This window comes from Mustela putorius, unplaced genomic scaffold (assembly GCF_011764305.1).
Source record: "Mustela putorius furo isolate JIRA1106 unplaced genomic scaffold, ASM1176430v1.1 tig00003853_pilon_pilon_pilon, whole genome shotgun sequence".
NCBI lineage: Eukaryota > Metazoa > Chordata > Mammalia > Carnivora > Mustelidae > Mustela > Mustela putorius.
The window spans coordinates 54879898-54906494 of record NW_025422005.1 but is presented as its reverse complement, the minus strand read 5'-3'; the positions used below and the strand labels follow the sequence as shown (position 1 = coordinate 54906494).

The 26597-nt window shown below is 36.8% G+C and overlaps 1 protein-coding gene and 1 pseudogene across 1 annotated transcript in view; one reads left to right on the top strand and one right to left on the bottom strand.

Moving 5' to 3' along the window:
• Positions 1–20489, bottom strand: part of IL23R (interleukin 23 receptor) — a 59133-nt gene extending 38644 nt beyond the window's left edge. Inside the window, exons 1-4 of the mRNA XM_004762972.3 lie at positions 20361–20489; positions 18695–18797; positions 15296–15592; positions 10225–10348 (exon numbers count right to left, since the gene is read on the bottom strand). Of these exons, the coding sequence (XP_004763029.1) occupies positions 10225–10348; positions 15296–15592; positions 18695–18764 (491 nt within the window). The 5' untranslated portion in view covers positions 18765–18797; positions 20361–20489. The remainder of the gene's footprint in view (positions 1–10224; positions 10349–15295; positions 15593–18694; positions 18798–20360) is intronic.
• LOC123387346 lies at positions 1150–4715 on the top strand (annotated as a pseudogene).
• Positions 20490–26597: the final 6108 nt, after the last annotated feature.

The window sequence follows — 26597 nt, the reverse complement described above, 5'->3', positions numbered from 1 at the left end:
TGTAGATTCCTATGTTAATTTTATTACATTGTGAAACCTAACAATATAGATCTATTAACTTGGAGGGAAACAACCTTGGAATTTGAACAAAGGTGAAAAGACAAGTACCCTAAATTCTTATATTTGACAAATAGAAAGGCTTCACAAATTTGTATGTCATCTTCGATTAAGGGTCATGTTCGCTTTCTCTGCACTGTTCCAATTATAGTATTTGTGCTGCTTAGGCAAGCACAGCTGGGTTTCTTTATCTAATACCATCAACTTTTTTCTGTCCTGGGGGACTGACTTGATAGGATTTATGTGGAAGGAAGAGTTTAAAAATCACAATCATTTCACCTTTACGGGTGCACGCTTTAGGTCCTATTAATCTATGCATCTATTCAGCAACTCCCCCAATTTCTCCAGCCCCACAGTATCCCAGCCAGGATTATAACTTGCCAGCCACTATGATCTGTTAGACTCTAGAGTGGCATGTTTGCTGAGACACAGAACTCAAGGGAGGAAAAGAGAGACCAGCCTCACTCTACCATGCGATAAATGCATTTATGAATCAAAATACTATAGAGTTTATATATCTGTATTTTTAAACTTAAAGCCACCACCAGAGCAGGAGAAGCTCAGCAGGCAACCAAGGAATCTCTTTAAGGCTGACAGGAATAATGTGGATAAGGGTGAGGAGTCTACATGGCATGGAGGTGGCAGTAACTACTCTAGTTCAGCTCAGGTTTTTAACCCTCAGTGTATAGTTTCCAATGCTACCTCTTTCCTTTTAGCAGCAGGGAGATCACTATGAGCACCAGGCTAGGACAAGGACATGTCATAATGATGAAAACCTCAGGGCATGGGTTTTAGAAAAAAACAACAACCTAGGTTCAAATCCCAGCTCTGCCCCTTGATAAAATGTGGGACTTGGAGCCTGTTACCTAACCTCAGTGTACTTCGGTTTACTCATCTGACAACAGAATAACATCATTGTGATCATGAATAATAAGTGAGTGAGAGAAGGAAGCATGGAGCAGGTGGTTTCACATGCAATAAAGAGCTTATTGAACACACAATAATTATTTTGAATTAAAAGTTATTTATGATAAGATTTACACATTCTAAAGAATACAAATGAAACCTTTAAAGCTGTTATATTTCAACAAGCAAAATTTCTTTTGTATTACTTGTATATGAAATCAAATCCTTCCATTAAATTCAGATGTTTGCATAGTTCCCTTATATTTCTTTTGAAATAAGATGGAATGTAAATAAATTACAGAGAGTTTGTTTCGAGGTATGCTAAACTCATGCTCAATAAAATTTCAAATGTGAAAATAAGAAGATGGCAAATATAGTAAGTAGCAAGTAGGGCATCTCTGAGTATTTTCCAGTTACAGAAAACCACATGTATGTCCTTGGTTTGTGGCTAATTCTTTTATCTTTTATATTGAGACCACAGTCAAAATGGAAATATATTCTTAAACCGACATTAACCATAGTTATTAGGTAATTTAATTCTGCTTTTAAAGTCTAACTTCTTATTAGCACCTAGATCACAAACACTGTTTTAGATGAAGAACTAGTAATAATGAATGAATGACTATAACTTTGGGGCAATTTTTACATGAAACTGTATATTGCAAAGTTTTCAAATTTCTTATTTCTATTTCTGGTTTCTGTGTGCTTATTAACACATAACGGATTATTTGTTGAAGGAAATCAGCATGATTTATATGTCTCCGAAGTTTCCTCGCCCTAGCTGTTTTTAATAGATTTTCAGTAAACACCGCCAATCTATGGTAATAATGGTGAATGGTATTTTCTATTTATTTAGCCACTCATTCAGCAAATATTTATTTAACTTTCACTATGGTCTGAGCACTACTTAAGACACTGGGAGTACAACAATGGACAAAACAGATAAATGTCCCTCTCATTCTTTCTTTCTGAGCCTATAGCACTTTCACAAACATGGAGAACGTTTCTAAAACCCATCGGACTTTCTGCAAGAAGTATGGCAAGCACCAACCCCACAAAAGTGACACAGTACAAGAAAGGCAAAGATTCTCTTTAGGCCTGGGAAAGCAGCCTTATGAAAGGAAGCAGAGTGGTTATGGTGGGCCGACTAGGCTGATTTTCCGGAAAAAGGCTAAAACTACAAAGAGGATTATGCTGAGACTTGCATGTGTTGAGCCCAACTGCAGATCTAAGAGAATGCTGGTTGTTAAGAGATGCAAGCATTTTGTATTGACAGGAGATAAGAGAAAGGGTCAAGTGATATAGTTCTAAACTTCGTATTTTGTTTTATCATGAAGACAATAAAATCTTGAGGTTATATTTACTTCATTTGTTTGCAGTTTGTCTTTTAAGAGGAAAATAAACTAGTGCCAGCAGTGAAATTCCTCTTGTGGGGCAGTTTGTGCTTGAAAACAAACAAAATACAACAGGTAAAGTCCCAGCCTTCATGGAGCACGCATTCTGGTGGAAACGATATGCCACGTGGTGATAATGTTTAGAAAAAAAATAAAGCAAAAAGGGAGTAGGAAGTGCTTGAAGCAGGAGTGGGGATTTTTTTCTTTTTCTTTCTTTTTTTCTTTCTTTTTTTTTTTTGGAAGGTGAAGATGAGGAAGGCATGTCTAGGAAGGTGACTTTCCTCCTTTCTGGAGAAAGAGCATTCTAGAGATACTCAATGACTCAGAATCTTGCTTGTCCTGTTCAAGGAACAGCAATGACATCAGTGATGTTTGGTTTAGGCAAGACTGATAGAAAGGGATTAAACATGAGATCAGAGAGTCTGGAGGAGGGGAATTTCAAAGTTATTATAAGGTCACACAGAGCCATTGAAGGATTCTGGCTTTGATCTGTGAGTGAAATGGGAAGTTTTGAGCAGAGGAGTGACATGATCTGAGGTGCATGTGAAAAGAATTACTGCAGCTACTTGTATAATAATAACTGTAGGAAAATAACCGCAAAAGTGGAGGCTAGGGCACATTTAGGAAGTTCTTCTACAAACTCAGCATAAGAGATGATATTGTTTGGCCCAGGGTTGCAAAGTAGGTAGTAAGAAGAGGTCAAATATGATAGGTTTTGCTGATTAATTTTGTTAAGGGCATGGTGGAGAGGAATCTAGGAGGACTCCAGTGATTTTGACCTAAATAATATGAAGATGGAGTTGCCATTTACTGAGAAGGGGAATGCAGTGTGAGTAAAGGAAACAGGGTATTTGGTACTGAACAGGTTGGCTTAGAGATGGCTTTTGGATGTCTAAGAGAGAGTGTTGAATAAGATGTTAGATATATGGTAGCTGTGGACAGAGGAGATGTCGAAACGAGGTAAATTGCGAAGTTTTACACTTTGAATTTGCGTTATGTCTTTTAGGTAATGAGTATAGATAGAAATAAAAGAAGATCCTGGGAATAAAGCTATGGGGACCTATTACTTTACTAGAAATGAAGAGGCAACAGCCAAAGAGTCTAAGAAAAAGTGTTCAGGAAGTTTGGAGGAGAATCAAAAGGCAGCAGTGTCCTCCACGCCAAAAGAAGGAAGTGAAAATCTTAATTAAATGCTCCTGATAAGAAAGATAAGGACTGAGAGAAATCATTGGATTTGCTAATGGGGAAGTTGCCAGTGACACTGATAAGACCTGTCTCAGTCTACCGCAAAAATTTGACTAAACTAGGTTAAAGATGAGAGAGGAAGTAGAGACAGAAAATACAGACAACTCCTTGAGTTTTGCCACAAAGAGGAACAGAGAGATAAGGTAGTGGAGAGAGGAAGGACCAAGAAATTTTGCATTTTTCAAGAGGGCAGATGCTGAAGCTTGTTTGAAAGCTGGTGGGAATGATCCAGTAAAGATAGAAAAGGTGACCATGCAGAAAAAAAGAGAGGAAAATTGTTGGAGCAGTGTCCTCCAAGAGACAGGAGGGGTAAGATCTAGCACATGAGGTGGAGAGTTGGCCTCAGGGCAACTGCAGTTCATCCACAGTAGTAGAAAGGAAGACCAAGTATTTGGGTCAGATGTTAATGCATCAGTAGATGGAGGAGATTTATGGTATTTCTCATTGCTCCCATTTTCTCAGTGAAATTAGAAAGCAGGTCATTAATAAAGAATGAGGAGGGAGAAAAGACACCGAAGACCAGAAATGAGAGGAAAAAGTAATGAAATAATTATTGACTTAGTGGGTGAATGACTTGGCCAGTGATAGGTGGCAGGATTGTGGATGGCTATCTGGGCCCATTGAGATTAATGGTCATTAGTACAAAGTCCCATCAGTCAGTAAGTTTGTGTTTGTCCCCAATGTTTGTCCCCAGTCAGAATTAGCTTTTCCTAAAAACATGAACTGCTTATTAGGTCCTAAAAGAATTACTGAAATATAAGATCACAGTCTTCAGAATATTTAGAATCATGCCTAGGAACTCTTTCTGCTTATTAGGAATATGCATATGGAGGAGAAGTAGAAATGGCCCAAACAAGCAGAACTTATGAACTGACAGAATAGGCAATTGACCTAGAGGGTCTAAAATGATATTTCATCTAAAAATAATTGCCTTACTGATCTCTCACAGTGCCTGAAAATTCCATCGTTGGTGTTATTCTAATAAGTTTATGACCTTGTCATGCAAAGAGATGGTGCCTATCTACAAAAAAAATCTCTAGAATTTAACATGGTAATGAGAAGTCACAAAATGCTAAATAAATATTTGCTAAATTAGCTTGAATGGAATGGAATGAAGGGCCATCGTGCATTCATTTTTATTCAACAAGTATTTATTGAGTAGAAGACACTGCAATAGACATTGCAAGAATTTCCAAGATAAAGAACATATTTACATGAAGCTGTTGAGGCTAAGAGACAATAGTAGGTAGATGTTTATTAGCAGAGTTTCTTCTTTGGTTTCTCCTATCACCACTTATTGATATATAGCAAAATACAGAGGGGTAGAGGAGGGTGTGTGAATTGCTGTGCAATTCTGCTGGTGGGATTACCAAAAAGATACTAGGGAGAAAGAAAGCTTTTGTAGCAACACAGATATAATTCCTTTCTTTCACAACTTAACCCAACACCAGTAGAGAAGCCCTGATGGACCCATAGGCTGCAGTGGAGGGAATACCACCTTTCTGCCACTAGTGGAACACGGTGGGTGGACTGAGGTAAAATACCTCTTCTGTATATGTGATTTTACTGGAAAACAGAACCACATGGGTTGGAAGTGAAACCTTGCAAATGCTGATCTCTATACCTATCTGCCAAAGTGGAAAACACCCTGAGAACCAAGGATCTAGAATAACCTTTTTAAACTATTTCAACCACAGATTTTTTCTGGGGGGAAAGATCTTTTTGATGGTTATAAAAATTAACTTTATTTTCTCTAATTTTTTTCAACTCCTTGGTGTGTTTTTAATTAACTATAAGATGAACAGATATTTATTCCCTTTTCCAATTTGTCTTAGAGGAGCTCTTTCTTTGAATTTGCTACAGGAGAATGTTCGTTTTTATGCTAACCCTTCACATCTTTTACGTCCTTTTTAAAATATGATAAAATTACATTAATCTGGATTTAATTCGGAATTTGGGTTAAGTTTGTCTGAGTTTGACTATAATTTACTGTTATATTTCAGAAATACTGTTAAAAAGTTTTTCTAATATGTAAGACTTTGTATTATTATTATTTAACTAGACTGTGAAGGGAGAATGTGGGAAATGTCTATTCCTACTTATTGGAATAATCACTCAATAAATATTAATTGAGCAGTTACAATGCAGCAGGCCCTAGTTGAGGCTCAAGTGATAACAGAAGTGAACAAAAATTCTTGCCCATATTGAGTTTACATTTCTAGTCTGAATGAATATGTGGAGTTTTCCTTTGACATAGGCACAACAGCTAAAAAATTAGTCTTACTTGTAATTTTTATTATTTTTTCCAGGAAAGTCTTGCTTTTAGAGTACATTAAACATCTCTTTCTAGATATTCATCTACTTACAATAACTATTACTTGGAAATAATGTAAATAAAATTATTGTTTATAAAATCTTATAAATGATCATTTTTAATGGCCTTATGTTAATCTCCTCACCCAGATCAGTCAGTTTTGATGTAAGAACAAATCAAACAAGCCTAGGATGTCAGCCTTGAGTGTTGCCAAAATACTCTGCCTTTTTGTTGTTGTTTTTAAGCATTTACTATTTGCAATACACTTTTTATAGTTTGTGTTCTTATAAACTTTGGAACCCAGTATGGTATTATCCTCATTTCATAGGAAGCTATGGCTCAGCAAAGCTAAATAACTTTTCCAAGATCACACAGATAGAAATTATGTCAGATACTGTTAGATGATAGTACTAGATTCTAGCAACCATACTCTTCTCCTAAGTACCCATCCAGATAGAGTAGACATGTAACCCAATGGGATGCCATGGAAGTCTGTGGGTGGGGGGGATGTTATTTTTCCTTCACCACTTTTCCTGCTTGGAACTGCCCAGAGGTGCAGCTTCTAAGGATTTAGGTCAACACAGTAAAACTTGTAGAGGAGAAAGGTGGAAAAAGCCTTTGGAATATCATGCCAGCTTTGTAATTCCTGCCACTATGGCTTGATATAAGTAAAACCTGGTCTGTTTAAGTCATTGCATTTGGGTTTTCTGCTATTTGCATCAGAAAAGACAACGAACTGATAAATCTCAGAACTGGAAATCCAAAGTAAAACTTGAAACTCTCTGTTCTTTCCAATGGATAGTTCTGAAAGCATGCTCTTTTAATAAATGTATTCTTACCACTTTAAAGGTGACCTTTTGAGTACCGAGAACAATCTCAATACTCATAACTGCTACAGGTATTTCTCACTTTATAAGCTAGATGTATTTCTCAAAAAACCCATGTGTAAATAACTTAAACATATGAAACTGAATGCAATTAATGGATTTTAAGAGAAACTATAATAAACAGTCAAAATATTTGGAGAATTTTTTTAATGATACAAAATAGGGAATTAGGTGGTGGTTGGCAAATTTTTGTTCAACAAATATATCTTCTCAAATTGTGGTATGCCAGTTCCAAATTTATAATGCAATTTCATTGTCTGGAACCTGAGTTGGCAAGTAAGTGGGACCTGAAAGAATTAACTCATATCCACTAGGTTGGCAATAACCAATAAGATAAAAATAAGAGTTGGCAAGAATGTGGAGAAGTTGGAATCTTCATATACTTCTGATGGGAATGTAGCTGTTTTATAAGACAGTATGGCAGTTCCTCAAAACATTAAACAGAATTAACACATGACCCAGCAATTCTATTCCTAAGCACATGCCCAAGAGAAGTGAAAACCTATGTCTACCAAAAATCTTGTACATGAATATCTCAGAAGCATTACTTATAATAGCCAAAAAGTGGAAACAACCCAGATGTCCATCAGCTAATGAATGGATAAAGTAAATGTGGTATATTCATACATTATTTGACCATAGAAAGGCATGAGGTACTTATACCTGCTAGACCACGGATGAACCTTGAAATCCTTGTGCTGAATGAAAGACCCACTCAAAAAAGACCACACATTGTATGAAGTGTCCAGAGTAGGCAAATACCCAGTAGATGCCTCAGGATGGGAAAGTTGAGGGAAATTGAGTGATTACTATGGATAGTGTTTACTTTTGGCATAAGAAAATGTTCTAAAATTGTGGTGATGGTGGCATAACTCTGTGACTAATCATTGAATGCTATACTTAAAATAAGGTGAATCATATGGTATGTGAATTATACTCTATGAAGCTGTTATATTAAAAAAGAAAGAAAGAAACTAATCAATGAAGATCAGCGGACCCATGAGGTAGTAAAAGTTCCAGGAGATAGCAAAAATCCTCAAGGTGCCATGCTTTCTCTCTAAATCAGGCACTATCTAGTTTTTTTGTGAGCTTCCATTGCAGGGGGTGCTTCCATACTGCCTTCATTTTCAGATTTCTAAAGTTGACTTTATAAAGAGACTCTTGAGTTTTCTTGTCCTTGTGTCCTCTTTGCATGTCAAAAGGACTACTTTACCCTAGAGGCAAAGGGTAGTGGTTAAGTCTCAGATGTGTGTTAGAACCCAGCTCTCTTGCCATCTTGGCCAAGTGACTTTGGAGTGGTTATATGAGCACTGTAAAGTGGGGACAGTAATAATAGTTACTTTACAAGGTGGAGTTGAGGATTGAAGATGTAGTGCACCTGACAACACAACCTATGCCTAATATCCATGTTTCCGTCATTTCTTTGATACCCAGGCTTGCCTCTGTGTAATCCCTTCTTAGAATGAAAGGTTTTAGCATCTTGCCTGTGGCATGTAGCTGATGACTGCAGACTTTGCCTAGTTTTTACACAGAATTTCTTGAACAAAAAGGTTTTACCTTTTTTGTTTCACTTAATTAAAATTACTCTGAGTATGTCACAGGTGGAGAGAAAGAGAGCAATATTGGAAGATTTTTCTCTTCTACTGTGATGAGACCTGGTTATCATCTTTCAAACATGCCCTGTGGTCTGGTTCCCACACCATATCAGCAGAAAATAACTGAATTGGGAAGAAGGCAGTCAAGCCTGCCCAAGTTCAAATCCCGCCTCTCCCTCTCTAGCTGTGTGGCCCTGGATGTATTGTCTAACCCCACGGAGACTCAGTCACTTTGTCTTCAAAAATCAGAAAAATAGGGGCGCCTGGGTGCCTCAGTGGGTTAAGCCGCTGCCTTCGGCTCGGGTCATGATCTCAGGGTCCTGGGATGGAGTCCCGCATCGGGCTCTCTGCTCAGCAGGGAGCCTGCTTCCTCTTCTCTCTCTCTCTGCCTGCCTCTCTGCCTACTTGTGATCTCTCTCTGTCAAATAAATAAATAAAATCTTAAAAAAAAATCAGAAAAATAATCATATGTACCTCACAAGGTTGTGTAAGGGATTAAATGAAGTAGCACATATAAAGCTTGTGGCTGAATGCTTGTAAATAGTAAGGTTCCATAAATGCTTTTTAAAAAATAAGTAGTTTGGGAAATTTTTTGAGAGTTAAACAAACGGAAAAAAAGTATATCTCAAATACACCATTGAAAGCATTCTTTAAAAAAACAACAACAACAACAACAAACTAAACAAAATGAGAAACATGGATGGGTGACCAACTTAATCTTTTTTTTTTTTTTCAATTAATGGTTTCATTTCCAACTTTAACACTAACAGAGGATTCCAAAACAGACTAATATACGTGAATATAGTTTAAATGTAACAAAGAAAGAATTCAGCTATGTACATTGGAGGGAACGGGATTTTTTCTTATCAACCTTTTCCTATTTTGCCATTTCTGAACGAGCATACATGTTTCCCAATTTCATTTAGTACATAGTAGTACAACTTTTATGGTCAACTATTTGTTTAAGCATAAAACTTAAGAGATTTTGGCTGCTTGGTCATTTTAGCTCTTGAGGTCTGGTTATTCTAAAAATGTAACAAAAGAGTATTTCCTCAAAGCCCTCTGGACTCCAAGTAGAAAATGATCACTTTTACTCAGTTATTACTTTCAGTTTTAAAACTGAAAGTCTTGTGTCCTGGGAACTTCCTTAGTCTCAGAAAAACCAGAAAAGATGGTCAACTATAGAGACACCTCTCTGCTCAGCAGGGACCCTGCTTTCCGCTCTCTGCCTGCCTCTCTACCTACTTGTGATCTCTCTCTCTCTGTCAAATAAATAAATAATAATCTTTTTAAAAAAAGTTAAAAGAAAGATTTGGAGATCATTATTAATAACTAATGGCTTCCATGAAATAATGCTAACGGTGGACCTGGCCCCATGCTACATGCTTTAAAAGCTAAATTCCACTGAAATTATTAGAAAAAACCCTGTGCATTAGGTTCTATTGTTATGCCCATTTTGAAGGTAAAAGAAAGACAGTTTGGAGAGGCTGACCAATTTGCCTAAACCCTAGAAAGAGGATAGAGCTGAGATGAAAGAAAAGATCCTTTTAAAACTATTCTGTGCTATATTGCCATTAAGTCCCTGCCCCCAATTTACATACCATTGAATTAAAGGATAGAAATTTTATAGAACACATTGTCCCAGAGAGTGAAAATATGAATGGCCCAAAAAGGGTGTGGGTAGCTTCACTGATGATAATTAGGGAATTGGGGGTTATCAGTGTACATTTACTGTTAAAGGCTCATTTTTTTGAATCCCTGCTGGAGGCAGAACACTGGCTGGACTGGAGTGGAATTGCTCGTGTTAAACTATTACAGGAACCTACCTCTTCACATACACCACATACTTTGTATCTATGTAGGTGGGCTTCCCAGAATTCCAGGTACAAGTCATGTTGCCTGAATATTCATAAATGACACAGGTTACCTTGTCAGGAACATCTGGTGGATCTGCAACAAAATATATCACTTAGAAGCCACCCAAGAAACATGAAAGTTCTTTATCAAGTTGTTAGTTGATAAACTTCCCATTTTATTTAGGAAACCAGCCTAATCAGCACTCAGTACCTCCCTCATTCCATCCCTACCATCTCACCTAACAATCTACTTTGCCATCAAGCATTGCTATTCTTTGTAATATTTTACTATATTCTCTACTCCTCTGGGGGTACTAATATGATTAAGTTTCTCTCATAAAAAAAAAAATCACTCCTTAAATCCTCTCTCCTCATCTACTACAGTATCTCCTACTCTTTTTTTTTTTTTTAAGATTTTGTTTATTTCTTTGACAGAGAAAGAGATCATAGTAGCCAGAGAGGCAGGCAGAGAGAGAAGGGGTGGAAGCAGGCTCCCTGCCGAGCCGAGAGCCAGACGCAGGGCTTGATCCCAGGACCCTGAGATCAATGACCTGACCTGAAGGCAGAGGCTTAACCCACTGAGCCACCCAGATGCCCCTGTATCTCCTATTCTTAGTATCTAGACTATATTATACTGGCCATTTACTTCATCTCCCATTTGCTCTTTATATGTCTATAAGTAAACACACTCCTAAAATGCATTTCAAAACAAAGTTATAGACAATAATTTAAGTATCTAGCCTCTGGAAAGCACTAGAAATACATTTAATGAAAGAGATTCTGGCCATATGATAAAGTGAAAAATGCAGGTTTCAAAATAATATAGTGATCTCATTGGAGAGAGAGACAGACAGAAAGAGAAGAGATTGGGAAGGAGGAGAGAGGGAGAAAGGGGAAGGGAGAGAGAGAAACTAAAACTTAAAAGACATATTTCAAATGATCAAAGAGGGATTGTTAGTAGTGAGATTATGGGAATATAGAGACAATGGGTGTTTCCTTTCTGTTGGCCTAAATTTTTAAAAGCTTTCTATATTGTATGCAATTTGATTTTACAATTAAAAAACAATTTCAAGCAGTAAGAACATACTAAACTACTTTAAAACATTCTGGTGAGTTGTAGCATTGAGTTTCAATGGAGAGAAACTGGACTCCAAATTAGTGAAAAGAAATATTTAAGTTTTATTTGGGTCTTAAAGGAGGTAGGTCTGGAAACATAAATTAAAGTCATTTTGAATATTGATTGAGTTGTGGTCCCTCACTGATTACAGTGATTTGTGCTAAAGTTATTTTTCCCCCTCTAGTTTTAGACAGAGTATCATTGATTTGGCCATCATAAAAGATAATGGTCAATCTTTTGGGCTATGTTATTCCACAGTATTCTATATAAAATGAATGCTCAGGGTTATAAATGCCTCATGGTTAATTAACTTTATAAAAGATCAAATAGAGTATATACACACATGCAGATAAGTGCAATATTTGTTAATGTGAAGTATATAAAGATGGGAGTATGATTACAATTATGAGAGTAAGACCTTATTGTTGTTAATCTCATTGTCAGTTTACCCAACATCAAGGAGGAAAAACCTGCTCTATGGTCAGATATCAGGGAATACTCTAAAATACACAAGGATGAGGCTCATGTGTTCGCTTTATCCTACCAGTCCCATCCCTCCCCTATTATTGGAGCACTTAGTAATCACAGGCCAGATTTGTTAATTCAGAGTCTAGCCAAGGATCATTTTCTACTGAGAGTTTCTTGAAGGTAGAATCCTTCTTCTTTTAATTTCTATAATTTAAAACATTTTTGGTGCATGGCAACCACTCAGTAAAGATTATCTCATAATATGATTAGCTTTATTAATAAAGTGATAATGAGGAGAATTTAAAATGAACAGAGGCCCAATGTTTCTGGCAAAGATCACTGCAATTCCTTTCTCAAGGAGAGCACAGGCTGGCTTAATTGTGCCAGGAGTGATACGAGGTAGCAGTGTTAAGGACAAATATTAAGGGAACTTTTTGGATTAAAAGGCTGTTTTTCCCACAATAAGTAGAGATCAAAGATGGTCAAAATTTAAGTCAAAGATATTTAAAATTTTAAATAAATGATTAAATAGAAACAGACCATTCCATGTATGGTTTACTTCTAATTTGGTATTTGTGAATGAATAAAGACATATTATAATATTTTATCCCATGATTGGCGTGAAACTAATAAAACAAACTTCCCATAATATGTGTGCATTTAATCATAGATGAGATTCTAGGAACTGTTTAAAATGATGACTAAAAATGGAGACTGTGATATAATACTTTATATTTCACAAATTACATTTTAAAGTACAGAAACTTCTAAATATATTTGGATTTCTTTTCAAGGAAAACACTGACTCATTTATTTTCTTTCTCTTTTATGATCTGTTTCCAGTCTAAAAAATACACATAATCATTTTATTCAAAACAGTGATGATAAGTTAACATAGCAAAGCTCACAGGACAAATATCCTGTGATCAAAGTAACTCAGTGAAAGCAATGTGATTTCTAGAGTACCACAAAAACCTTCAAAAAACTTTTTTGACCTATTTAACTAGGAAGTTTTATTTGCTAAGAATGCAGAGTCCAAGAACATAGGGGTTCTTGGATCCAAGAGTTAGAGTAAATTCTTACCTGGCAGTTAACAATTGAACACTCATAACCAAAACCCTATGTAAGAAGTCACAAAGTACATAAATGGAAAGAGTGATGTTCTTTCTAAGCAGCTAGCCCCAGTGAATTGAAATTTTTATGTGATATTGTCCCAGAGGGGAGCAAAGGCCGTTGCCTGATTCTGAACATGGCTTGGTGGTTACATTTGGGGGCAAAACTAGAAGACCTGCTGGGGGTAATTCGTTACTCAAATTTCGTCACTCAAATTGCAACCCAAGGAAGGAGGCCATACTTCTTTTGACTCCTTTCTTCCTCTTTTTAAACTAAAAGCTAACCTTTCCTCATATTTGGAGGAAATCCTCATATTTTCTTATTTGCCCTCCAAAGAAATTGCATCTTCTCTAACACCCTACCTCCACCCAAAAAGGATAAATAGTAAAATATTTAAGCATTAAGTGATGTTTATGTGTCCTGAGGATGTGGACAAGCTAAGGAGTCCTCATACATCAGATAAGAAGTCTTCCTATGCCTTCAGTTCCCATAATTTAGGGCAAGTTTAGTATGCTATTATCAGTTTAAGGCATGAGTTGGCCAACTTTATTCTTTGACCCCAAAACCCACTGTGGTCCTTCCTCAGTTCACTTCTACCACCTCCCATAGCTCTTTTTTATTTTGAAAATCATGCAAGATCAGGGTCCCAGAATTAAGGACAACAGTGGCCTTATTTAGAACAAGGAAGCCTCTTCCTTCTCTTGTGTCCACTCTAGGGGCAAGTGGTGACCAGCAGGTGGTCTTGTTCTTGCTAGTTAAGATCTGGAGATGCGGAAGAATAAGAACTCATATTTGATTGTCAAAAATATGGAGCATGACAAAGACACCAAAGCCGTCTCTCTTTCTTCACTGGAGTTGAGTCCAGATGCTCTAGGGAATGAATCTCTGGGTTAAAACAGTGCTGAATTTATTGATCTATTTCTCATAATACAATAACCAAGAATTAAGTATGTAATTATACAAGTGAGCTCATATTACTATGATAACTTACACATCTTCAAGATACTATAAATACAAATTGAATTTAACAAATATTTTTAAGATGAATGTGATTTTTTCTTTTTTTAAAAAAATATTTTATTTTTTTATTTGAGAAAGAAAAAGCCTGCATGCATGTGCACACTAGAGCAGGGGGAGGGCAGAAGGAGAGGGAGAAGCAAGCTCCCAGCTGAGCAGGGAGTCTGACAAAGGCGCTGGATTCCAGAACCCTGAGATCGTGACCTGAGCCGAAGGCAGCTGCTTAAACCATTGAGCTATCCAGGCACCCCTAATCTTTTTCTTAATAGTTATAGTAACAAAAAATGATTCACATTTGTGGCAGTGGGACTAGGAGCCGGAAATTAAATCAGAATCTCCTCATGTTTTATCAAGAGCATGCAATTTTAAGTGCATTTAACACACTGGTCCTGTACTTTAAAGTGTATAATATATTTTCAAATAGTTTATTAAAATTTGATGCTTACTACAGCTGGAGTAACTGGCCTTATTTTACAGACATAGAATCAAGGCTCAGACAGATTAACTGGCCCAAGGTCGTGCAGCTGGTAAGAAGTATAGCAGGAACACAAAGCTAGTTTGCAACTGTTTTTTCACCCTGAATTTTAGCTTCAAAATTTCTTGACGGGATCTGCTTCAAGGCAGATGATAGTAGTTTGGAAAACAAATAAAAAAAATAACTGTAGAAGAGATGAAAAGAACAACATTTAAAATCTGAGGACACTGCCCCTCATGTATGCCATTTGGACAGGCTAGTGTCAACTTTAATTGAATGCATCAGAAGCATTTAAAAAATTGTAAAGTTGATACTGAAAGTTTATATGTCTGTCTTCTTTTAAAGAGTCAAAAGAATTAGGAATATGGAGTCATCATAAATGATGGAGCTGGGCGGTGGCTGTCCCCAGTAGACTATCTATGTGCTTTCCTCTCTGCACAGATCCCACCAGCCTCCTTGACTCAAATTTTACCAAACTGGCCCCTGGAAGCATCTGGGCTTGCAATTCCTATATTAGACTAATATAAGAAGTAAATTCTATCTTTTGTCTTTATTGTCAGACAAGATTTTATTTTTTAATTATTTTTTAAGGTTTTATTTATTTATTTACTTGATAGAGAGAGACAGTGCACAAGCAGGGAGACTGACAGGCAGAGGAAGAGGGAGAAGCAGGCCCCCCTGCTGAGCAGGGACCTTGACAAGGGGCTCATTCCCAGTACTCTGGGATCATGACCTGAGCCAAAGGAAGACACCCATCCAACCCACTGAGCCATCCAGGCGCCCTAACAAGATTTTAGACTAGTTTGCTAGATGAGCTTTCATTTGAATTTTGAGTGCGCCCCAACACTTACATCCAGAAAAAATGTCTTTTCCACATATCAGTGTCTCTTGAAAATATCCAGGACATTTAGCAGTGCAGTACATAGAGGCGTGTGGCTCCAAAAAGTTGTTATACCAAAGCTGAGCTGTCGTTTTATTAATTCTTGTGATCTGAAATCTTTCTTTGATGCCATTTTTATAAAAATAAAATTTCCTTGGTTGGCAGTTCTTAATTGCTGCTTGACAGTATATAGAGATATTCATACCCATCTTAAAAACTGTGGCTGGTTCTACCCAGATGTGGCCAGAGCAGTTTATATTTGTAATTCCTGGAAACAAATGGATAAAATTTTTTAAATTCCATGTAAAACATTAGAACAAGAGATTCAAAAGAATATGCCATTGCATTTAAATTTTATTCTTTTCTATTAACTAAATGATCTTCATTGGAAAAAATTTTAGGACTAACTGTATCTTTTAATTGATTATTTTTTTTAAAAGATTTTATTTATTTATTTGACACAGAGAGAGAGAGATCACAAACAGGCAGAGCAGCAGGCAAAGGAAGAAACAGACTCTCTGCCGAGCAGAGAGCCTGATGTGGTGCTTGATCCCAGGACCCTGTGATCATGACCTGAGCCAAAAGCAGAGTCTTAACCCGCTAAGCCATACAGGCATCCCTGGTTAGTTTATTATAATGTGTTTTTACTGTGCTTTACTGTGTTGATGCTCAGCAACATGATACAAATCTTTAAGGGTCAGCCTTTAAGCTACTCTGTCTCAAGAACAAATATAATTGGCTCTTCTATTTTAAAGTAGAGTGGGGCATTATGAAGCTAGGCCATTTTCAAAGGTAAGATTAGAAATAATACTTGGCACTGCAGAACCCAAACCCCATTCTTTATCTACTCAATCAGTTGTTCATTGCTCTGTAGATAATGGCTACTTTTATCAGAAAATTATGAGTTTAGAGGTGCCTGGGTGGGTCAGTTGGTTAAACGTCTGCCTTTAGCTCAGGTCGTGATCTCAGCGTCCTGGGATTGAATCCCCCATTGGGTTCCCTGCTCAGTGGGAGCCTGCTTCTCCCTCTCCCTCTGCTGCCTGCCCTGCTAGTGCTCTCTCCCTCTCTCAAATAAATAAAATCTTAAAAAAAGAAGATTATGAGTTTAATGAATAAAATTATACTCTTACTAATGAAAAAATCTATTGTTTGATAACCACTTAAAATTCATCATTAATTTAAAAATATGGGAAAATATTCAGAATATATTTTGTTAAAAAGCAAATTGCAGAACAACGTATTTAATATAGGCTCAATATCAGAAACAAATGAGTGAAGAGAAATACACTAAGATATTAACAATGATGATCTGTGTGTTAGACTAATTTTTCATTTTTAATTTCATTTTTTCTGTGTTTTAAAAATTACATAGTGAATGTATTATTTTTATAGCCCAAAATAATAATTTAAAGTCATTTTCATAAGCTCAAATGACAGTGCAATGCAGTATCAGTTAAATAAAGTTCACAAAAGGAAAAAATATTTTTGTCTTCTGGAAATACTTGCATTAAAATATCTTAAAATAATGATAAAGGTAAATAGTTGATTTTAAAAGGTCCTTATCTTTAGATTTCAATGCCTAAAGAATTAACTTGTATAATACAAATGTAATTCAATATTTCCATTTACATAATGAACATTTATGTATAAACTATAAATATTTAAATGTTGAAATACTGATAAAAATAATTCCATCATTATTAAGAGGACACTGAAACCAAAGACATGAAAAGGAAGTTTTAAGAAAGCATCCAACTGCTTTAAATAAGGTCAGCAATTCAAGTTTAGACAAACTGAATCCCCAGGACTTTAAAAAAAATATATCAATACCAAAAAGAATTATTATGAGTAGTGTTTGAAAAAAATAGAAAATATAAAAAATGTCAGAAGACTTCAGATTTGGACAAATGTCCTGGTTTTCAAAAATAGAATAAAGAAGAACCCCAGAAACTTTGGACCACAGAGCTTTAGTATATTCAGGAATAAATTAGTAAGCCAATGATTTCTCAGTACTTAAAAAAAATCAGTAGCCAGTGGGAATCAATACAGATCGTGTAAGAATAAGTTATACAAATATGTTAATTTCTTCTTTTAATAGGGTTAGTCAATTGATCGAGGAATGTTAAACTTCTCTTAAATTTTTGTTTAATTTTGGCAGAGCTATTTATTGAAAAGGGGGAACTTGGAAAAAATGTAGTCTGGATGATTTTAAAACTATTCATAGGTTGAACAATAATATATAGAATAATTTCTTTAATCTTTTTTAAAGATTTTATTTATTTGAGAGAGAGAGAGAGCACGAGCAACATGAAGGGCAGAGGGAGAACCCGACTTCCTGCTGAGCGGGGAGCTCAGTGTTCCCAGGACTCCTGGATCATGACCTGAGTTGAAGGAGGATGCTTTACCAGCTGAGCCACCCAGGCATCCCTATAAAATAATTTCTAAGGGACAGCCTGAGGGTCTCTAACGCCATATCAGAGGGGATTGACTCATTTTTCTACACTCTATATTAATTACTTGAATGTATGAACACAAGTCCTACTTATGGTTTGCATATTTCAAAAAGCTGGAAGAAGCTAGCTGGGGACTTATTTCTTCTAAATGTTCTTAGATACCTGTGGTCTGACTCTGGGAGTGTGTGATACCTGCTGGAGGAATACTAATTCTGATGATAGGGCTACCTCTACATCTCCAATATAATCATGTTCCAATTTACAGAAGAGAGTTTCCTTTTGTTGTTATTCTGAGTAACTTCACAATTTGCAAAACTTTCTTCAAGGTCTAGAAACCTGCCCAGGACACAAAGCCTTCAGTAGAAACTCTCAAATGCCAAGAGTTATCCTGCCTAAATTTCTGATGATCCCCCTCCTGGATTCCTCAAAGCTGCTTATGCCTGTATCTATAATAGTGCTACATGTTTGTGTGGGTTATAAAATGTAAATGATAATAGCACAATAGTATTGCACAAAGTTGTGAGGACTAAAAGGCTCAGCACAGTGCTCGTTACATAGTAACTGTCAATAGTGGTTTGTGGAGTTGAATTAAATTCAAATGTTTGATGGATTATCATGTGACAGTTATAAGAGTTCAAAGATAGAACACGGCAGCTCAGAATATTTAGGTTTTTCATGGAAATATTCATATATGAGTTAGAGATTTGATCCTTAGGGATGTTTGAGAAAGGAATCCTGACATTAGGAGGGAGGTTGGACTGTTTTATTTCATTTATGCATAAAATTTTTATGTGCATATAGTTTTTCCAATCTTACAATTTCTGATTCTTCAGAGATCTTAACATAATGCTTTGAAAATAATAAACACTCAACATTTTTTTAATAAAAGATAACAATAAGTACTAAAAATACTATACCTCCGTGACACCAGTTGAAGAATATGTAAAGAGTTATTACCACATCCCATTGAATTGTGACCTGATTCATTCCTAAAAGCAGGAAAAAGCTCTTTGTTCCCCTCTAGGAAAGAAAAAATATGAAAAATGTTTAAATTATAATATTTTAATAAAATAACAATAATAAAAGGCATTACGTTTTTCCCCCTCCCGACAGTTCGTATTGCCTTTGATGAGACCATTTCAATAGGAAGAAAAGAAGAAAGGAGGAAAGGAAGAAAAGAGGAAGGTGAGAACGGAAGGGAGGAGGAAACAAGGCAAAGAAAAGTCACTGGTATGTGAGGAGATACAATACAGATGGAAGAATAAAGCAAAAGGATGGCTTTTATCCTTCAAAAGTCACTGCGAATTACCTTAGTAGATTTTTGACCCTTGATAAAATACAGTTTTATCTAATCTTATCTCTCTCCTCAGAAACCTCTGCTCTAACTCCAGATGATAAATTCTCCTGACCAGATTTCTGTGCCTAAGAAGCTCCAGAAGTAGCAGTCTTTGATGAGTTAAACTTGGGAAAAGACAAAATTTGCAGAACTGCAAGAAAAAGTGTGCCTGGGTGTGTGCCTCAGTCATTAAGCGTCTACCTTCGGGCTCAGGTCATGATCTCAGGGTCCTGGGATGGAGCCCTGCTTTGGGCTCTCTGCTCAACGGGAAGCCTGTTTCTCCATCTCCCACTCCCCTGGTTTGTGTTCCCTCTTTCACAGTCTCTCTCTCTGTGTCGATTAAATAAATAAAATCTTTAAGAAAAAGAAAAAGAAAAAAGAACTTCCAGAAAGAAAGCACAATTTTGATTACAGAAGATTAAGTAAGACAAAGGCATAGGTGCTCTCACCAGTTACATTTATTTAAAAAAGCCTTTTCATCTGTAGGTAGTTGAAAAGAAACGCATTATATAAATTCCAAACAATATTGCCATCAGTTCACAATTAGAGTTACATTATTTAGTCGGTTACCTACATTATTGAATAATTCACTTACTCAATAACCAACATTATTTAATTATTTTTACCTGTTTAATAAAACCTGAGCCATTCATATAAAACAGCAAAACAAAATCATGACTTGTCATATAGCTTAAATATCTGATAACATTTTTTTTCTTAAAGATTTTATTTATTTGAGAAAGAGAGCATGAGCGGGGGCAGGAACAAAGGGAGAGGGAGAAGCAGACTCTATGCAGAGCATGGAGCCTGACATGGGGCTCGATCCTAGGACCCTGAGATCACGAACTGAGCCAAAATCAAGAGTCAGATGTTCAACCAACTAAGCTATCAGGTACCCCATCCATATCTGATAACATTTTTACAAACTGGGGTACCCATGACCCCCATGAATATAAGAATCTCTTTCATAATTTGTTAGCAATGTTAGGTCTTCTCTTTATAAATAATAGGCAAAGCAAGGCCTAATATGTTCCTCGTTCGAAGTTAACTACTCACCCGATAGAATATTTGCAGTAATTATTTTTTTTAAATGATGTGATGTCAGACAGTATTTTAGATTCACCTTTCATCAGTAACCACCATATGAAATATCATAAGAACTTATAAGAAAAAAACAACCTGGCCCATGTATTTCCAAACAAAAATGTAGCTGTTTTTAGGTATTTGGGTGATCATTGTCTCTTTACCTTTTAACTTGCTGGAAGCACGTAATTCCACTTCAGGGCCAGGTTGCTATCTTGTAGCCTGCGTCATGTCCTCCGTCTCCACTGCCTGCTTGTCAATAATCACTTCAGATTTTCAGCAATGAGGCAAATGGAAATGTCAGCAAAGCCCTGACCTACATTTCAGATTCTTGAAAAGGAACTCAAAAACTGTCCAGTTCGAAATGACTGGCTCACATGTCACTATTTGGGAAAACCCAGATTACTGAACGTGAACTGCTTTGTTAGTACTTTTTTTCTCAGTTTAATTTAAAAAGATCTGTCTCATCCAAGAAGTAGAACACATATGTAGAGTCTATCTATCAAAATATAACACCAAAATATACAAAAATATAATGCTTAGTTTTAATTTGCAATTAGTGTTGATATTTATTATGAACCAGTTTCTTAAGACAGTTTAAATGCTACTGTTGACCATTTATTTATTTACTGAGCATTTTTGAGTGTCTAATATGTGTCAGGTATTGTTCTGGGCATTAAAGATATAATGTTGATTAATTACCAGACAGCTCTTTTGTTGTATGTTTAAAGTGATTTAATAACAAATCAGTTGAACTATCACCCATGCTTTAGCAGGATTCTATAAGCAAATAAACAATTACCAGATATTTGGTGCATTTGTAGTCGGTATCACCAGGGGCTTTTCCCAGCATAATCTTTCCTCTCACATCCTTTATTACTTCAACATGAATATCTTTCCACTTCATGTATTTCTTTTTATTGTAAATGAGAGTTAAGTCACTTGTTTCAATGAAATTCTTTTTTATAACATTTTTAAATTGTTATGTTAGTCACCATATAGTACATCATTAGTTTTTGATGTAGTGTTCCATGATTCATTATTTGCATATAACACCCAGTGCTCATCACAACATGTGCCCTCCTGTATTAATACCTGTCACTAAGGAACCCCACCCTCTTCCCTTCTGTAATTCTCAGATTATTTCCTGGAGTCCATAGTCTCTCATGGTTCATCTCCCCCTCTGATTTCACTCCCTTCAGTTTTCCCTTCCTTCCCCTAATGTACTCTGTGCTATTCCTTATGTTCCACATATGAGTGAAATCATATGATAATTGTTTTTCTCTGCTTGACTTATTTCACTTAGCATAATCCCCTCCAGTTCCATCAGTGAAATTCTTAAAGCCAGAAACTCCATCCTGCCTTTTAAATGTTTTTATCTTTGGTATCCAGCACATTAGAATACTCTGAGGAAACATTTGAAACATTTCTATACTCAGATTTATTCTAAACAACGAAAATTAGAAATTGTGTGGGTGAAGGCTGGGCATTGATTCTTTTAATTCCAAGTGATTTCAATAAAGAGTCAGAGTTGAGAACTACCTGAATTTAAGAATAAGAGTGTCTTTGAAGACCACACAGAGGAATGGACTGTCGCCTGGGTTTTAATGATTAGTGACAATTTTCCAAGCTGTGAAAGAGAGGGTATGGGAAATATTTCACATATAAGAACAGAATGTGCATGTAATAGAGATGTTTTGGGACTGACTAATTGTTTCTTCAGGTTGAAGGGAATAGGATATGAGCTGGAAAACTAAGGTCAGTGGCAGAATGTAATTAATAAGAGCCTTGTATGCCAGCTAAATGGTTTAATCTTTGTCTTTAAGTCAGTCAGAGATAGCCAAGGTTGGTAAGCAGAGAAATAACATAATTAGATTCGATTTTTAAAAGATAATTCTAATTATTGTGTGGAGAATTGAATGAAGATTGAAGAGCCCAGTTAGGAGGCTATTGAAAAGCAAAAGCTTAATGAGGGTCCAAAGCAAAGCAGAGGTAGCCAGAACTAAGAGGGAAATATGGAACTGAGAGCTATGTGGAGGACGACTGGACAGTCCAGGGTGACCAGTAAGGGAACAGAAACCCCTGGAGTTACGCAGTGAACAACACATGTGTGTGGCAGGGTAAGAATTCAGGAGCATGAAGAGTGACTCTGGTGGTGATTTTTACTGACCTAGTAGACAACATTAGCCAAGCACACAACAGGAAGAGACGTGGGGAAGTGATGAGTTTGGTTCTGGTCATGTTCATTTGGAGGAGCCAGACAGAACTGTCTGGTGGGACATTATAGATACAGGTAAACTGTATCTAGTTTGAGCTGGAGATCTAAATTTGGAAGGTTTCAGCATGTCAGTAGTATTAAAACTAAAATAAGAATAAGAAAACAGAGCACATCCAGAATGATAAGGGAAGGAAGTAGGGGGCCAAACACAGAAAATCTTACCAAAGGACAAGAAGAGATACAAGGAGTTTGTGGCCCTCATCAAATGGTCAGAAATTAAATATGATTAGAACTAAAAGAAAGTTTTGGATTTGACAGTAGTCTTCCCTTAGAACAGTTTCAGAAAAGAAATGGAGGTAGAAAGGGGATTGAAGTGAGTTAGAATAAAAACCAAAGAGGACATTGGCTAACCTTTCAGGAATTTGGAGAGTGAAGATGAGACTGATGGAGAGCTCAGTGCGAATGAGGATTTATTTTTTTAGTGGGGGTCACTTGTCGTTTCTCTTCTTTGGTGAGCAGTCTGTTCACATCTGCTATCCATTTCATTGGTTGGTTGTTTTTCTTATTGTTGAGTTTTGAGAGTTCTTTACATGGTTTTGGAAACCAGTTCTTTATCATATATATTTTACAAATATTTTGTCCTAGTGTGTGGCTTGTTTTTTCATTTTTTTACCCATGCTTTTTGAGATCAGAAATTTTTAATTTTGATCAAGTTTAATTCATTAATTACTTTATTGTTTCATTTGTTTTGTGCTGCTTGCATTCTCATCAACGGATTAATTCATAATCTTGTTTTATGTGTGTTTCTGTTTAAAGACACCTTAATTAATCTATATTGTTGATTAACATTGAACTCAGGGCCAACATTATAATTTATGCCTGAACAAAGCTCATCTAACACATGGAGTTTCTTTGTAAAGTACATTGCTGCTTTCTTGTATTTACGAACACTAGCCAGTACTTCAGGACTATGCTTGGGGGCTGTTTTAGTGAAATCACCAAACAAAAGTATAAAATGGGGGAAATGTGGTACTAACAAGACCTCCCAAAGGACATTTGTTTATAGTCCAAGAGCTGAAACAAGTTTTTTTAGCTGGGAACTTGCACATTGCGTGACTCAAAATTTTCACTACTCTGCACATGTCTTCAAAATTACAGACAAATGCCGCAAGTATTGATTTGGGGGTTACAACTAAATTTTAGCTGGTTAAAGAATTCACAAATTTGGAATCTGGGAATGATGAGGATCAACTATATCAAATCTCATATGTAAGTGGTTTGACTTCATTTGCTAATCAGAAAGCATGAAGACCCACTGTCTTGGCTTTTTCTCCATAGACAAGGTTACCATCTGGGTGTACCAGGACAGTCTAATTTAAACATGTCCCAGGGTAATTACAAAAAGCACTCCATTTTATGTTCAAAACTTTTCTAATGTTGTGGCGCCTGGTTGGCTCAGTCATTAAGTGTCTGCCTTAGGCTCAGGTCCTGATCCCAGAGTACTGGGATCAAGCCCCTTCCTACTCAGCAGGAAGCCTGCTTCTCCCTCCCTCACTCTCCCTGTTTGTGCTCCCTCTCTCTCTGTGTCTCTCTCTGTCAAATAAATGAAATCTTTAAAAAATTTTTTTTAATTTTTTTTCTAGTGTAGGAGATATATTGCCACTCTTTTAAAGGCTTAAAAGTTTCCGAAAAGTCATACTATTTCAAGTTTTCTCTGGTATTTGGTAAAAGTTTGGAATAGTTGTCGGCTGAGGGGAATGAAAATGATGATTTAGTATAAAATGCATGATCCAGAAAACACCATATTAAATTAGTAAGCATATTTTGAGTTAGCTCATCATCAAGGCAAATATATCATAATGGAGCATTTCAGATTTTCCCCCAAATTTTAAAAAATCCTCTTTAGGGCACTTAAGGCTAGAATAGAAGAAAACAGCTAGAACTGTAGTACTTATGTACTTATGTAATCGTGCTTTTCTATAAATTGACCTTACTATTGTGGATTGAAAATATCTCCAGTTTCCCTATCCAGAAACAACAAACATTGTCATAAACTAACTGGCTACTAGAAGGAACTCCTTGAAGTAGATTAGTTAGGATTTCCCAGTTTAAGAAGTATAGCTGGACCAAGACCTGTAATGTTTTTTGTTTTTTTGTTTTTTTAAAGATTTTATTTATTTATTTGACAGAGAGAGAGATCACAAGTAGGCAGAGACAGAGAGAGGATGAAGCAGACTCCCTGCCTAGTAGAGAGCCCGATGTGGGACTTGATCCCACAACTCTGAGATCATGACCTGAGCTGAAGGTAGAGGCTTAACCCACTGAGCCATCCAGGTGCCCCCCAAGACCTGTAATGTTAAAATGGTTGCCTAGCAACACTGGTCTACCCACTAGGGAGCAGGCCTAGAGGGCTCTTCCTTGCCTCGGAACACTGATGCCAAATGTTGATGAGAATGAGCAGACCAGGGAGTGAACTGTTGACCCCTGAAAAGGGAACCTAGAGACTTGACTCTGAAGAGAGATGGAAAACCTACCACTTCTGTATGGGGAAGTGATACAGCAGCCCTCGTGGTTTTAATAGGCCTGGTTTAGGGCTATTAAATAATCTGGTTAGAGAAGGGGAGTAGGAAACTAGTCCTGAGTTCCTATAGAGGGTACACCATTTTTACTTAGATTGCTGCCTTTCTTTGTGGTAGCTTTAGCAAAGGTGAGTGACTGAATATTATCATGTGTAAAGCTCAAACACTCCATGGGAGGTACCACTAAATTGGCAAGTCCCATTAGGTAGACTTGATTTAGGAGGCTTAAGATTTTGTAGAGTGATCTAGCAATTCTGTATGAAATAAAGAAATCAGGACGCCTGGATGTCTCAGCCGGTTAAGTGTCTACTTTTGGCTCAGGTCATGATCCCAGAGTTCTGAGATTGACCCCGCATCAGGCTCCCTGCTCAGTGGGAAGCCTGCTTCTGCATCTCCCATTCCCCCTGCTTGTATTTTCTCTTGCTATCTCTCTCTGTCAAATAAATAAATGCAATGTTTTCTTAAAAAAATAAAAATAAAAAAATCAGTATCACTGAAGGGTGGGAGAAACTGATAGGTGGTTGGATGAATCGGTTTTTGAAGCAGAGAAGATAGCAGTAGCTACCCATAAGGGCCAGAGGAAGTCCCCTGATACATGGGTATGCTCAGGGAAGATGCTTTATACATATCTGCATATTGGTAGGTAGGGTGCAGGGTACAGCCTGGTCTGTCTCTATACCTGGGTGGAAAATAGATGTCCCTGTTTAAGAGGGCGTATGGTACTATAATGGGTTAAGTGTGACTGCATCTGCAGGGGTGGGTCTCCAGAGAGTAAGGATAAAAGCAGAAAAGCCCACTGTGACTGAGCCAGTGAGTCACATGTCATAACCTGGGTAAGACCTGTACATAGTGCATTAAGGGACTTAATCCCAGGTTAAAGGACTCTTCTGTGCTCTCCAATATACTGTAGACTATATGTGTAATTGAAGTGAAGACTTCTTTCGCTAATTTATTGTGACATCCTGCTTTTATGCTGTTATAGGCCCAGTGAAAGAGCTGAGTATTTTTTAGGGCCTTTCTTGCACCAGCCATGTGCTGTATGTGGGGCTATGACTACAGAGAGGATGTTAATGACTTTTAAGGATCCTTCAGTGGGAAAGGAGATTGTATTTAAAAAATTAAAGTGCAAAGGAATAAAATGCTAAATGGGAAGATAGGAAAACAGTTAAGGGAACAGAAAGGAATGTACAACAGCCTCAGGTCCACACTTTTGCAAGCCTCAGGCCTGAATGCCAACTCCTATAGGATAAAACTGACCTGGATCAAGGACTCGGGCTCAGTTTCTTGTGTGTTCCCTCCAGTTTGATCACACTTGTGCCTCTGAAGGTGATTTTATCCTGTCAGCATCCCTCTTTCAACTGCCTCTCCTGCCCCGTCATCCTTCAGTGAGTGTGTACTATACCATGCCCACTTTGCTTCACTGATGGCGTCCAACTCAGTGTCTGAGCCTGCCCTGCTTTTCAACACTCACGACTGAGGAATTATAAAAAGTGCAATTTTAGTTTTGCAGTCTTTATTTAAGAAGGTAACAGAAAATGTTATTCATTTCAGTAAGTTTTTTATCAAAAATATTGAACTTATTTTTTGAATTTCATGGCCTTGAA